Source organism: Phallusia mammillata, chromosome 1 (assembly GCF_965637545.1).
Source record: "Phallusia mammillata chromosome 1, kaPhaMamm4.hap1.1, whole genome shotgun sequence".
NCBI lineage: Eukaryota > Metazoa > Chordata > Ascidiacea > Phlebobranchia > Ascidiidae > Phallusia > Phallusia mammillata.
Window position 1 is genome coordinate 6,878,105 of NC_137252.1, and position 14,950 is coordinate 6,893,054.

The 14,950-nt window shown below is 36.8% G+C and overlaps 1 protein-coding gene and 1 long non-coding RNA gene across 6 annotated transcripts; both read left to right on the forward strand.

Annotated features, from left to right (window-relative positions):
* The first annotated feature begins 4,484 nt into the window (after positions 1-4,484).
* On the forward strand, positions 4,485-6,301 carry LOC145209277 (uncharacterized). Of its 5 annotated transcripts, XR_013855048.1 has the most exons (7): positions 4,485-4,806; positions 4,889-4,934; positions 5,028-5,162; positions 5,271-5,382; positions 5,562-5,623; positions 5,703-5,825; positions 5,941-6,301. It is a non-coding gene; the product is annotated as an uncharacterized LOC145209277 (long non-coding RNA). The 5 variants fall into 5 exon arrangements; XR_013855050.1 differs by lacking the exon at positions 5,028-5,162 and having other exon boundaries at positions 4,486-4,806; XR_013855047.1 differs by lacking the exon at positions 4,485-4,806 and having other exon boundaries at positions 4,813-4,934.
* Positions 6,302-10,615: 4,314 nt separating this feature from the next.
* On the forward strand, positions 10,616-12,085 carry LOC145223060 (uncharacterized). The gene is made up of 5 exons (XM_080089403.1): positions 10,616-10,791; positions 11,000-11,077; positions 11,255-11,305; positions 11,634-11,669; positions 11,970-12,085. Exons 1-5 carry the CDS (start codon positions 10,698-10,700, stop codon positions 12,083-12,085), a joined length of 375 nt encoding a protein of 124 aa, XP_079945529.1. The 5' UTR covers positions 10,616-10,697.
* Positions 12,086-14,950: the final 2,865 nt, after the last annotated feature.

A 14,950-nucleotide genomic window follows, 5' to 3' on the forward strand; every position in this document is an offset into this window, starting at 1 on the left:
CGAAATTTAATTTTGAAATTTTAACTTCTGTTTATAATTTCCTTTAACGGTGAATGATTGGCAATAATAATGAAAAGTAACTTTTAATCTCATAAAAATGAACTACGATGGTATAATTGAGGCCCAGTCCGTACATAAAATAATGCAACTCTCCACAGTCCTCTAGCGTCACCATGCGCAAATCAAAAAAATTCGAAACAAAATTTCGAAACAAAAATTTTGTTTTCAAATTTTTTTTTCGTTTTGGACCGTGCTATAGGACATTAATGCTGGCTGACAGGAAGCAGACATGCAGGGCTTAAAACACCCTACTGTCACAAGTGTAATCAGCATCCACAATTATCTTGTAATAAAAAACCAAACCCTATTTCAGCTCCGCTTAAAATACTTTTTGACAAATCCAGACACCTGTTGTAAACAAAAAAGTTTATATAGAATATCATACAATAACGTTTAAAAATATGTTTTTACACATTAACAAACCATGTCGTTAATTTAGACATTTCACTGTATTTAGTCGGTCAACCTGCATTAGTAGACCTACTTTCATGATCTTAAAATCTTATAAATCCGTTTTAATTTGCAGAGGGATGCAACGTCACAAATGCTGCTAGAAATGTGGTCAAGAACGTTGATTTGTTACTTATGGCTCTTGTTATTTCTGTTGCTGTTGTCATTTGGAATTAAAAAATCAATCACTGGAAAATAATTTAATACTCTTCAAAAAACTAAAACGTTTCTGTGTGATTAAAGTTTGTTAGTCCGTATATGTATTACAATACTTTGTTTTTTGTGGATTTAACAAAAGTCGATTATTATTTTTTTTTTTTTCACGGGGTTCGAACCCAGGACTATCCCGGGGACGAATCCCGATCAGGGTTTTTTATGTCTGTAAGTTATATGGGTCAGGCGCGCCAGACCATTCGGCCAAGTTCCTGAACGTTGCCTATGTGGAATAGTGGTTGTACAAAACAGAATCGAATTTCCGTTAGGTGGCAGTAGAAATTTAAAAAGAGTGATTTTTGATTTGCCTGTTCTTCTATACCACGCCACGAAACTAAATCTATCTATCGGTATTCGTTTTATATTCACTTGTTATTCCAGTCTTGCATGACATTTCGGGTATAACTTTAAATCCGACACAGTGCGTTGTGGAGGATACACAACTGCAAATTTCACGAAGATTAAAACTCTAGATGTCGCAAATCTTGTACATTACCGGCGGGAAATTACAATTACGGTATAGTTTATTTTTGTTTTGTTTTTTAACTGTGGATCAATAGCAGAGGAATTTAGTGCACTGACTGACGTGGTCAAAAACTAAAAGCTGAATATGTATGTCTGTACATAGTTGCAAACAAAGTTACTGCAGTTCATCTTTTCTATCATATTACATCTCTTTGCGTTACAGTTGTAGTACAATGTATCCGCCGATGATTTTTTTTATTTGGGCAGAGCTAAGGAGCTTGTGTAGCGCGTCAGAGTAGAAACTAAAAACCTGTAGCGTAGGGAACTTTTTAGCGATCTAAGTTTAAAGTTAAGGGCTTAAGTAGATAGTTGGCCACTTTGAAATGAAGAACGGCAATACTTGCAACGTACCTAGTTTGTACTTGTGAATAAACACCCAAGCGGCTACATATACATTTTTTTAAAATATTTTATACCCTTATTCAATTGCACGCTTATTTTAATTAAATTAATTAAAACGGATACCAAAAACATTACGTGAGTATGCAAATACCGTAAAAGTGGCAAGTCCTGTTCAAAATTTCGAATTAAGCTACACCAGGTGTGGCCAACACGTCGATCGCGATCGACTGGTCGATCGTCTGCTTTTGACTGGTCGAACGCACTAAATTCTCTACCACTAATCAAAAGCTTATTAATTGAAAAACAAATTAAAAATATAAAACAGCACTTCTAACATTTTAACACAACGCACAAATTGCAATGAGACAATAATTATGTAAATGTCACTTTCTTTGTTGCGTAACAATTGTTATTTTGACACCACATTAAGTCGTAACAACTACAATGCTTGTCCTCACAACTTGGGTGTTTACGAAGCAGTTGCAATCAGGAAGTCGAACCGCTTGTCATATGGGTTCAGGTTCGGTTCGGGTTTACTTGGTTTTGTTTTTAAGGGTTAGGGTTCGGTTCAGGTTTTTAAAAATGTATATTTTCGGGTTCGGGTTTTGTTCCGGTTTGGGCAAATTTTCCGGTCCGAACCCGTTTGCGGTTTTTAAATCGGTTCAAATTTTTATTCGTTTCAATTTAATTCTACCCAAGATCTACCTGACCTTATCAAACTCCAAAATAATTTTGATAGTGCACTGTTATTTTTGACACGCCCTATAAGTTATCTCGCGTATTCTTCAGTGCGCCGTTTTGAAAAAAATATCACAAAATATAAAACAGACTGTATTTTTTACTGGTTCGGTTCCGGTTCGGGTCCAACGCCAAACAAAATATGGGGTTCAACTCCGGTTCGGGCTTTTAGAAAATCGTAATTAGCGGTTCGGGTTCGGGTTCGGTTCGGGTTCAATGAAATTAACCGCTCAAACCGGTTCGCGGGTTCGGGTTCAGTTCCGGTTCGACTCCCTGGTTGCAATTGATTGGGGAGATTTAAAAGTTCCATCTGACTACTGAAAAATATGTACATATTCGACGTTTTATTGTTGTAAGAACTAGGTGATGCTTGACAATAAAACTCATGACTATAAATACTCGTATGTGGTAATTGTCCATCAAATCTCATGCAGAAATTTGCGTTATTGCTTTATGTTAGTGGCAGCCTAAATTACTACAGATCAGTCGATCGTGTACAGTTGAGAACATTTTCGTCGATCCTAACGTCTAACAAGTTGGCCACCCCTGAGCTACACCAATAAAAGTTCCATATTCCAAGATTGACTGTAAGGTACAAAATGCCGGAAAGTCTCTATTACATTCTTTAACACAGGGGTGGGCAACCTGCGGCTCTTGACTAAAGGTTGTGCGGCCCGCAGAGACACTTGGATTTCAAATGTACTGGCAAACGAGACCAATTATTATATATTTTTGAGCAGATAAGTGCGCCTGGTGCTATTTTTCTGTAACCTGACAATATGCTGCGAGAATCAAATGCGAATTCTACTTGTAGTAAACCATGTTTGGTATGCAACGAAGTAAAATCACCTTGTGTCATATAAAGGTGCGGCCCGCGATCTAATTATTGTAATTGTATTTGGCCCCACAGTGACAAAGGTTGCCCACCCTTGCTTTAACACAGGGGTCGGCAACCTTTTTTGCACTGCGGACCGGTTTTGAAACTAAAATTTTATCGCGGACCGGTCTTTAAAAACTACAAATATTTAGCAATAAAAACGCTTAAGTTAGTTTATCATCCCCGGGATACATGGGCAAAATGTTTTATAACATTTAACCTGAAAAATTATACGGCCCGGTAACGAACTCCTCGCGGACCGGTACCGGGCCGCGGACCGGCGGTTGCCGACCACTGCTTTAACACATACAGAAGTGTCAAAGTCAACAGATACAGAAATAATTATCGTTTTTGTTTATTTTCAATCGTATTGACTTTAGTTTGCAGAAATCATCTACTAAGCATAATACTGTGTGCAATACAGTCTAATGAGTAGCCTACAAACTAGGTTATAAAAAATAGCACAACGTGCGGTCGCAAAACCACACGCAAAGATACGGGGTGTTTGTGGAGTAGGTCCGATATGGGGTCGTAGGTAACGGCGTATTGTCGTGTGAAGCTCTAGTAGTTAGTAGCAGACATAGCATCTATTATTACTAGACTACAATATATTGTGTTGTGCTGTCATGTGGTGAGAAGCAACTGTTGAAATTTAAATAGTAGATTTGGCTCTTGACGTAGAAGTTTGTACACATAATTCTTTGCTCACAAAGCTTTGACTTTGAGAAACCTGGGCAGAATTTTCATATTTTGCACATATACAATTGGCACGTGAGAACTAGTTTCAAAACTGAAAGGTTTGAAGGCTACAGCAAAACAAAAAATCATGGCAACACTGATAATGACTTTTTTGTTGTTGCTACTACAGTTTTTCCTTTGCTAATGCACAAACGGATGATTTGCTGACCCAATAGCAAACTAGATGCGGAGTTCCCGTGCAGTGGAAATGAATGTTGCACAAGTCACGTATGCTCAGTAGAAGACCTTGGCCCAGGAGACGTTTCAGTAATAATGCAGTTTATAAATGCAGGTTAGCTGGACTTTGATTTAAAAACACAGAATGTTTGTTAAAATATTGATTGTTTGTTAGTAAATGTACTGTAAACTTCCAGAATTGTATACATAAGTGCGCAAACTAAAACCTTGTCATACTTTGTATTAAAAACACAGTTTTCACATTGTTTTCTTCCGAAATTTTGTTGTTGTAGTATTTGCAAATACATTTTGTTTTTACTACTGTTACATTTTGAAAAAAGGTCATAATGGCAACAGAAATGCACTACAAAAAACAGTGTGTTGTTTCAACACGCCGGTGTGTTTCAACCACACTAACGGTGTGTTCTAAGAACACGGCAGGTGTGTTGCTACCGCGATAATCGATGTGTATTCGCTTAACGACACGCCGCACGGGACGAACAACACGCCAGGTGTGTCGATTCAAGGTCAAGGTGATCCGTTTCAAGTCCAGAAACACAGAACAACACGCCGCCGTGTTGTTTTGTTGCTTTCCTTCTTTCCTTTTGACTTTGAAATTACTCAACCGTAACGGCGGGAACGCACGAAACGGCTGCAAAGTTCTTTTTTTACTTGATTGACTTAAAGTAAGTAAGTTGTTAAGAGACTTAATATCAAGGCTAATAGGAGTTAATTGAGTATTAATTGACAAGTTTTAATGTATTCAAGACTTTTGGACAATGTGAACAGGATGGTGGTGCAAATCTCATGAAAGGTTGGTATATTTACAATTTTACATACATTTGTAACTTGTGCATGTATAAAACATATGTTTGTGCATGTTGTAATGGCTTGTTTTTTGTATTAGGCTAGCCTGTTACCAAATGACTGAGTGAAGTGGTTTTCTTGACAATTTGGTATCTCTATCAAGTAAAAGACATACAAAACATGCATTCAAGTGACCTCTATTTGCATTTTTTGCCAAATTATTACAGTTCTGTTGGTAAGTGCTTGAAAGCGGTAAAGAATTTAACTTTCCACAATATCAATTCCTTTATAACAGAACTTTCTGCTTAATGATTACGTATTTCAAGTGTATAATTTGTTGCAGAGTCCTGTACAAAACCTAATGATGCATCTGGCCTTACTGTGCATAACATGGATTATTGAACAACCAAGGGAATTCTTTGATGGAATTAATTCTGTTACAAAGGCAGCATGTGGTAGGCATTAAACCAAATCTTTATGGCTGAGTTGCAAACAAGTAAACATGTATGAGGTAGTTACATTTGAGAAAATACATCTTTTTTCATTATGCAATAGCATATTATCATAGTGTTCTTGTTGATGGATACATTACTTATACATTATACATTGCTTTATATACATTACTTGTTTTTAGACAATCAACATTAAGGGACATTCAATATCACTTGCTACCAGAAATCTTAAGGGACGTTTGGTGTGAGTTTAATTGCCTTTTAAGTAATCGGCCTCTTTCTCCAGCATATTTTGAATATATATGGTGTTTACTGTTTTGCAGATGGTAAACGTAACTCATGTTCTCAAAAGTGCCATAGGGGAACCTTTGGATAATCATATGCTGCTGCTTGTTTGTGAAAGGAAATTGCTACAAAAAAGAAATGTTGTCATCTTTGAAACACAGGTATTTTGATTAGATACATTAGTAACTCCAACAAACTTTGATTTCATGTAACCTTAACTATTACAATCACATTAACTGGCAGTAATTGTTTAATAACTGGTTATTTACTTTACAGGACCAGTTTGCAACATCGCCTGGTTATCCAAGTGTTGTTGTCAATAAAAATGAAATGAACAGGTTTTCTTTTGGTTTCGATTTTTTATTGTAATACTTGTTATTTTTATTGTAGTGATATTGAACATGCCATGACTATGCATATGACATATGCCTTGTTGAGTACATTACAATTATATAGCATCTGACATGCAGTTGAACTTTTGTTTTGTGTGTATTTTTTACCTGTGTTTTTCCCCCACCGTTACATTCATGCCATAACTTTGTTTCGTTTGTTCTGTTAAACGTTATGTTCTGTTTCTTCGATAAATGCGCTATTTCGTTGGTATACGGTACTGTTTACAATAAAATACAAAACGGTATTTGGTGTGTCATGCTTTATAGCTCTAAACAACACGCAACACGCGTGTTGTATGAGTGTGTTCAAACAACACACCAGGTGTGTCGCAAAACTGCAGCTTCAAACAACACGGCAGGCGTGTCGTTGAACAACACACCTCCAAACAACACACCACCTGACAACACGGCTTGGTGTGTCGCGTGTTGTATACGGCTTCAAAATTGGCGTGTTGTTACAACACACCGGCTTTTCTAGTGATGATAGTTCGCTTATGGTAAGAGTGAACGAACAACCTAGTGTTCCGACAACGAGAGTATTATTATGTAAAGGATATAAATGGCCTCTATTTGTATGCAAACCGCAAACAAGTTACATGTTACACGATCCCTGTATCCACACTAACAGTTCATCCATCAAACAGAACCACTTCCGCGAATTTCAAACGGGGAAAATGACACGAAAAACGGGGGCAAAATTGATGACTGACCACTCTATATGGTTGCCCACTGCAGTAAGCGTAGAAACTTTGGTAAGGTTTACAAGCTAAAGCGTCAGGTTTGTTTTGTCTTAGAATAGAATTGCGACAGTCACTCTAATATACTTGGTCACGGTTGCCTAAATATATTTTTGCGTTAAGTTCTCTTACATTTCAAAGGCATTTGAAACTGAACCGCAAATCATGGATTACAAAAAATCAGCTATTGTGTTGATTATCGCCTTTCTTGTGGCAGAAGGTAAGTTATGTGTAATTTATTAATCCAGAAATACAAACAACAATATACCTCAGTTGAATACAATTGCAGTTTTGTCAGTTTTTTAATGCCTTAATAATACAAAACGCTAATAAACTAATCAAAAATTACTTAAAACAGTTTTGAGGCGGTTTTGAATTTGTTTTGTTGTCCCAGGATGCCCGTTTAAGTGCTACGAATGCCGTTACACGTCGCAGAACGCTTCTAACACCGAGTGTCACGGACCAAACATTAACAACAACTATCTGAGGAACTGCACGATCGGCGTCAATGCTTGTCAAACAGCTATTGACATTGTGTCCAGTAAGTTCGTTCATGAGACAATAAGTTTACACTAACAACAAAAATTCAAATATCTTCTTGTAGTTTTAAGTTTAAGCATTATGTGTGTCATGCATAAAACTAGCACCGGATAAAGCCTAGACACTGGCCGTCTGCCAGACTTTGCATAAAAAGCAGATATACCTTAAAGCAGGGGCCCGCAAATAGTGGGTCGCGAGACCTTCCAGTCTGGGTCGCGAAATATTTCAAAATTTCCCATGAATGTGAGCATCGCATCTACAGTATTAATGAACTTCGGCCTTTTTTCAACCTTTTAATTATTATTGCATTGTTACATATGACTACGTAACTGTTACATACAGTTTAGTCATGCGCTTTCTGCACTATCTTATATTAAAAGCAAATACAGATCAAGACTGGAAGAAGAGCACGATTCTCGGCTTGCCGTCTCTCAAATTAAACCTCGAATTGATTTGCTGTGTTCTCAACACAGAGCCCACCGTTCTCACTTGTTAGAATAAATACGTTCGTTTACATACTGTTTTATGTGAAAATAGCAACTGACAATAGCATAATAGCAGTCCTAATATTGATATTTAGTTGCTAGTACTTTCCACAAACCCACATGCTTACCACAAACTTCATGCTTGAGTCGCGAGAATTTAGAGCATTTTTTAGGGTCGCGCCAAAAAGTATTTGCGGACCCTTGCCCTAAAGCACGGCTTCTTACCATTTAACGGATGAATTCACTATGCTCGTTTTCAATGGAAAAGTATGAGCAGGCCAATAGACACTTCTGACTTTACACTAAATTGTCGACCATGCAGGTGGAAACGCTCAGTTTAAGTTGATAACACGCAAATGCGGATCAACAACTACTCGATGTCGAGATTCTCAAGTGTTCGGAATTGCGACAAGATCATGTTATGTGTCGTGTGCCAGCGGTAGGTTTGTGCATCAAATGCCATGTGTGTTCCCTGGCATTTTTATTTGTGCTGTTTTTACCCTATAAATAAGAAATCAAAATATAGTTTGGTAGTATTTATTGTAACGTCGTTTTATCCCTTTGTATAGTCTCACATATAATTGCTTGAAACAAAACTATATCTGACCAAACCATCATTGCTGGCTGATAAGGAGCAGACATGCATGGGTTAGAAAGACACTCTACTGCCACAAGTGGTTGTGAAGACCCACTTATCATGTAACTTATAACATTTATCTAATAAAAATCACACATATATTTTTTGATTTGCAGAGGGGTGCAACGTCACAAATGGAGGTGGAAATGTAGTCAAGAACTTAGCCTTGTTACTAATGGCTCTTATTATTTCTTTTACCACTGTCATTTGGAATTAAACAAACCAAACAGTTTAAAATTACACTGCCGTTTTTGGTAAATTTAGTTTCGAAAACATACAAATTTAATACTCGGGAACATTAATTGAAACATTTCTATGTGCATAAAAGTGTAAAAGTCTGTATATGTATCGTACTACACTGTTTATTGTGGATTTTTTTTCATCACGGGGTTCGAACCCAGGACACTCCCGGGGACGAATCCCGATCAGGACTTTTATGTCTGTGTATGGGTCAGGCGCGCCAGGCCATTCGGCCAAGTTGTGAACTTTATAAACATCGTTCATTGTCAAACGACTTTTTGTGGAATTGTGGCTGAACAAAACAGATGCATATATCCGTTCGGTAGCAGTAGAGATTTAAAAAAGTGTTTTCTGGTGTTAAATGTTCTTCCTTCCCACGCACTGCCGCTAAATCGATCTATCAATATTTATTTTATATAGGCATTTCATCGCAGTAAGCATAACATTTCGGGTTTAAGTTTAAGTTTGACACAGTGCGTACTGGCGGAAATACAACTGCAAACTTAGCTGTCGCAAATCTTATACACCATAGGCGAAAAATTACAATTGAGGCATAGTTTTTTTTTACTGTGGATCAATAGGACAAGATTAATGAACACTAACCGGCGTGGTCAAAATTTAAATGTTAAATATGTGCGTATGTACATAGTTACATCGTTTATGTTCAAACGTTGTCAAATGCTTGTGGTAACGCGTATAACCGAAAAAATGTCAAACATACAAAACACAACAGACGAGGGGGCTTTTGACGGTTTAACTTGCGGTTGCCCATTTACCAATAATGGCGTTAGCTGATTCTGCTAACACGCGTTAAGAGCGTTTCGATTTCTTACTTCTCTTTACTACACCACTTATGCCCTGCTCCGCCTACGCCAAAATGCCTTTATTTTGCGTCGGGCCTGATAAGTTGTATGGCGCATCTGAGTAGAAACGAATCAAATGTATCACAAGGGACTAGTCAGCGATATGCGTTTAAAGTACATAGTTACCACTTACACGCAAGGTGCCATTAATGGCGAGTGTCGTTTACATTTTTCCAACAATATAACAATCGTCACTACCTCAAACACTGCGAGGTTAATCTACCTTAATCGAGGAAAATCGTAACAAAAAACAAATAACAAGCATCATACGTTACTTGGCATGCGTCCAGTGTTTAAATAACATCGGAAAGTGTAAAACGCCTTTTTATCACTTTTTGATACCCTATTCAACTGCAGATTTGTTGAAGGTAATTAAAACGGTAACCAAGACGAAGCAAGTAGGGTGAGAATTCAAACACCGTTAACGTTGCAACCTAGGTTTGGAGTTTCAAAATATGTTACACCAATGAAAAGTTACATGGAAACTCCCACATTCTCGAAGCACAAAATGCCGAAAAGCCACTGTTACACACTTCACTAGAGGCAGAAAGGTCAAAGCTAATTCTGGAAAAATGATTGGATCAAGCAACATACATCGTCAATTATGTTCACCTAAATTTGCCAGAAATCATTTAAATGCGCATTTTATGTAGTATTGTCTGACGATGCAGGCATCTAAAAATCTACAAACTATGTTCGAAAATACAGCACAAGCAGACGCCGCAGACCGCCAGCTTAGAATGCAGGGGTTTTACAATCGGTTCTATGGGGTATTGGGTGACGGTGGTACATAGTTAGGTTGATATTTTGACTACAGCAGTAAACTAAAAAAGTTCTCTGGCTTATGTAAGCTGTCGTTGGAATCTCTAGCAATCAGTAGCAGGAATAGCATGTATCTCTACTGGGCCTGGTTCAGATTATATTGTGTCATATTTAGCAACTGTAAAAAGTGATGAAAGTTACGGCTCTAGGTCGTTTGGTGCCTTCACTTAATTCTTTAGTCACAAAACTTTAACTTTGAGAAACCTGCGTCGACTTTTCGTACTTGTCGTACAGATATTGGATTGGCGCGTAAAAATTAGTTCCAAACCGGAAGGTTTCAAGGCTGCAGCAGCTCAACAAAACAGGCAACACAAACAATGATGTTTGTAAAGTTTGTACCACTCTTTTTCCTTAGTGCTCTGACAAATGCACAAACAGATGACTTGCTGGCCCAACTGCAAACTAGATGCGGTAAGTTTTTCAGAAAACCTCATGGGACATTAGTTGGTTTTGAATGTATAATAATGCTCAATGATCCGCAAACAAACTGATAAAAAGTTTATGTATACTATTACGTCTTGGTACTTTTTAGAAAGTTCAAGCTGTGAAAATACGTTAGTTGGTGGAAAAGGGTAATTGACTGTAAAACGCTTTAATTGTAATTTGCCTTTTTTATTAGAGGATGCCTTTAATCCTTCCAACGGAGATCTATCTTGTCCAACATTGCTCTGCGAAAAGGCTTCATCCGTGACATGCAGTAAGCATACGATTTTAACACTTTCCAAGGTTTTGTTAAATAAAACCTTTCGGGTATTTTCACCTTGGCTCTGTGGTTAAATAATGAAACAACCGTGTATATACATCTAATAATACAAGCGTCAAAGTAAATGAAAGTGGAAAAAAATCACTAAATAAATCTATTTCTTTTCTGCAGCTTTTGGGCCAGCAATCTTAAGTGAACCTTTTTACTTCGCAAAAGGATTATGTAAGTGTCCAAACTGTGTGTGTTTTTGAATGTATCAACTGAAAATAACTATAACCAACTGTGCGATTACCACCACAATAAGCAATATTTAAGCAACTTATGTAGGGTTAAACAAATATACCACAAATAAAAAGCATTAAATCATAGCAAAAACATGTAACCTTTTTGCACAGAGGTAACCAACTATTTGTCCCATAAACATTAATTGTATATGAAGAAATCATGGCTTTAGTTGTACGTTAAAATTTTCGCTAAAATGACACTTAAACGGCAAACATAAAAGTAGAATATGCAACAGACTTTGGTTAATTTTTAATTTGTTTTTCAGGGGATAATAACAGTATTGTGCGCAGCAACATTACAGGTAAATAATATTTAAAGTAAGCAATCAGTTAAATAATGTTGTAACTTATATCTAACTAGAGCAGGTGTAAAAAACGGTTTTGATTTCTTGCTGTTGTCGACAGTGCGTCGTTCGTTTCAGTTTGCAAGTTACAGAAGAAACGAGAGTTGTGTATTATCCTGTCTACTTGTGCATATAAATTTGATTTTTTAATTTTTATACCGCCAATTTCAACATTGATGTGCGGATTTGTATCCGCGGGCTCAGGTTTTGAAACCGAATTGCAATACATTACTACAAGTTTTTGAAATATATTTTAAGGATTAAAAACTATTCAAACAAACAGCTCATCGAATTTTGCACAAAAAGTTTTGCCAAGTGCAATGAAATTCTGTGTTCCATCTTTACCTTGTAGAGTTTTCGTGCGGTGGAAATGAATGTTGCCTACGTCACATTAACCCAGCAGAAGGCCTTGGGCCAGGAGACGTTTCAGTAATAATGCAGTTTATAAATGCAGGTTAGTTAAACTTTGATGCAAAAATACAAAAAGATTGCTAAAACTTTGTTTCTTTTTTTATATTTTAGTAAATGTCCCGTCAACTGACATAACTGTCAACTTTGTGAACGTCGATTACTGTAAGTACGCTTAACTAAAACCTTATCATGTTTTGTGCTTTTAAAACGTATTTTACAGAATGCTTTTGCGGTACTATTTTAAAATGAAAAAAGTTTTTTTTTATCAATGAAATACCACACATTTTTTGCACGAACGACCGTTTGGCATTTTTTAAACTTATGTGAAATTATCAAACCATTAATTTACAGGCGTTGGTAGATACGATCCAATCAATGTGGACCCGAATAAATGCCTTAATTTAACAGCTTTGTGCAGTAAGTTTCCATTTGTGATTTTACATGAAAGTTTGGTTGTGTTTTATATCTATGCCATAAAATCATTTTATTTTAAATGTAGAGAATTACATGTCTGAAGCTATGAACCTAACCAATCAAAATGTAGCTAATGTAGAAGGCGTAGAAGTACCACACCGAAACGTACAAGTTAACATTACACATTATTGCATACAGCCCCTTTGGTGATAACAAATGCGACAACAAGTAAAGCAACAACAATACAAGATACAATAGAAGCAACTACACCAACAGAAGTTGCAACACAACAAGCAACAACATCGGCAGATTCTACAACATTACAGGAGACATCTACAGATGTCACAACAGCACACGCGACAACTGATGATGCACCAAAGACTTCTGCACATGCTACAACTACACTGACGACAAATGCTGATGCACAGGAGACATCTACAGATGCTACAACAGCCTATACGACAACTGCTGATGCACAGAAGACATCTGCAGATGCTACAACAGCACAGAAAACAACTACAGATGCTACAACTGCACGGAAGACATCACAAGATGCTACAACTCAAGCTACAACTGTGAAAGCAACAACCTCACAAAACAAGACAATAAAAGAAACAGAAAAAGAAGGCAACATCGGAAACTTGGTAAATAAGTTAATTTTGTTAACTATTGCTTTCTTTCTTGCCTGATAATAGCTTGCGAAAAGCTATGTAAATAGTACAGTGTGTATTACGATGCGCTTGTATTTACGCTTTAAAAATTAACTGTCACCTTTAGTAAAAGTCGGAAACATATGCAAAAACAAGTTCTTTATTACAACGTATATGAAAAATATGTAAAAAAAAGCTGTCTATATGGTATAAACAAAAGTTTGACTTTGTTTGAAATAGTCATGTTGCCTAACCTGTGAGCAGTACCAAAAACTAAGGCGTCCATGTGACATTTTTTATGAGCGGTTTCTGCTAGACGGCAGCACAGACCAAAACAAGGCGCTGTTTTATCACACGGGTTTTTACTTATTGCTGTACTCATTTGACGTAAAAAGTTTTATATTTAATTTTACTTTGTATGCAGGGTTTTGCCTAATAATATTTAACAAACTGTTAGGCTTTAAATTTCTGTATTCTGCATTTTTGTAGTCTACTCCTTGGAAACGAAAATAAAAATGGCATATTTCATTTGACGAAAACTAATAAGGTGAAAACCGAAGTTTTTCAAACAGTCTTGTTCACATTATTTACGCCGAAACAAACGATCAATGTTTTACAAAACATACAAATGACTCACTATGGTTTCCAACCAATTGTTTGAAACATTTTCTATCGTACGAAGACACTCATTACAAAGAGGCTTTATGTCATGAGTGTCACTTGTTACGGGCATCGTGACCTAGCGGAAATAATGACCTAGTACGTAGAAGAATCATTAAACCGGAACACTGATGACAAATACAAGAGTAAATGTAAGGGGTAATTTTGCGACGTACACCGTAAACAAAAGCGTTACCACGAGAAGCTTCTACGAAGAGGTCGGCAACCTTCATAACAGTTTCAATCATGCCGGATTATCCCTTTAGACTTTAGTGCAAAACATCAAATGTTGTTATCATCACTTGCTACTGAATACGATGGTCGTAAACAACAACACCTCACTGAAATGAATTGATGCGGATAATTCAGTTTCGGTTGGAAAACCGATATGGTGTAAGTGTAACAAAGAGCACTTTTAAGGGCACAACGAAATTAACTATTTAACTTGGACATAATTTAAAAGTTTTGATTAGGTGTAGTCACAAATTCGCCAAAACTGGCTTGGCACATAAACCAAATAAGCGAAATCCAACAATCAATCAAGCGAAAAGCAATGTTTTGTGGGGCAAAAGCAATAACTTTTTACGATTTCGCAGTCACAAACTATGTAAAAGGTGTTCGGTGTTAATTTTATTTCAGTAAATAACGATAATCTCAACGTAAAAGAGCCCGATAGCTGAAGACAAGGAAAAACTGGTGTACATGAAGACACAGACCCTAATATAAACTTTTCTATTTTTGCAACATTTTGCTGCAAAGTTCCACATCCTATCAAGTTACGTCTATGCAAAGTCACATGAAAAAAACCCACGTTCTAAAACCGTCTGGCGAAATTATGGAAGCTCCCAGATACACGCTTCACTGAACGTGGGTCGCTCTACCTGCTAAGTTTAGCTTCAGGAATTTTTAAAGTTGTTGATTCAAACACAAACCGATTGACGGCAAACTAATAAGTGCTTTGCAGAGTCAAAAATTTACATATGCAACACAACGGTTTTCATGCCATTCCCCCAAAAATATTACAAGGCTCAAAAAGGTAACTTTGGAGAGTCATAGTTTTTTTTTTAAATCAAAAGAGGAAAAATTAGTTTTGTCGAAACCCTG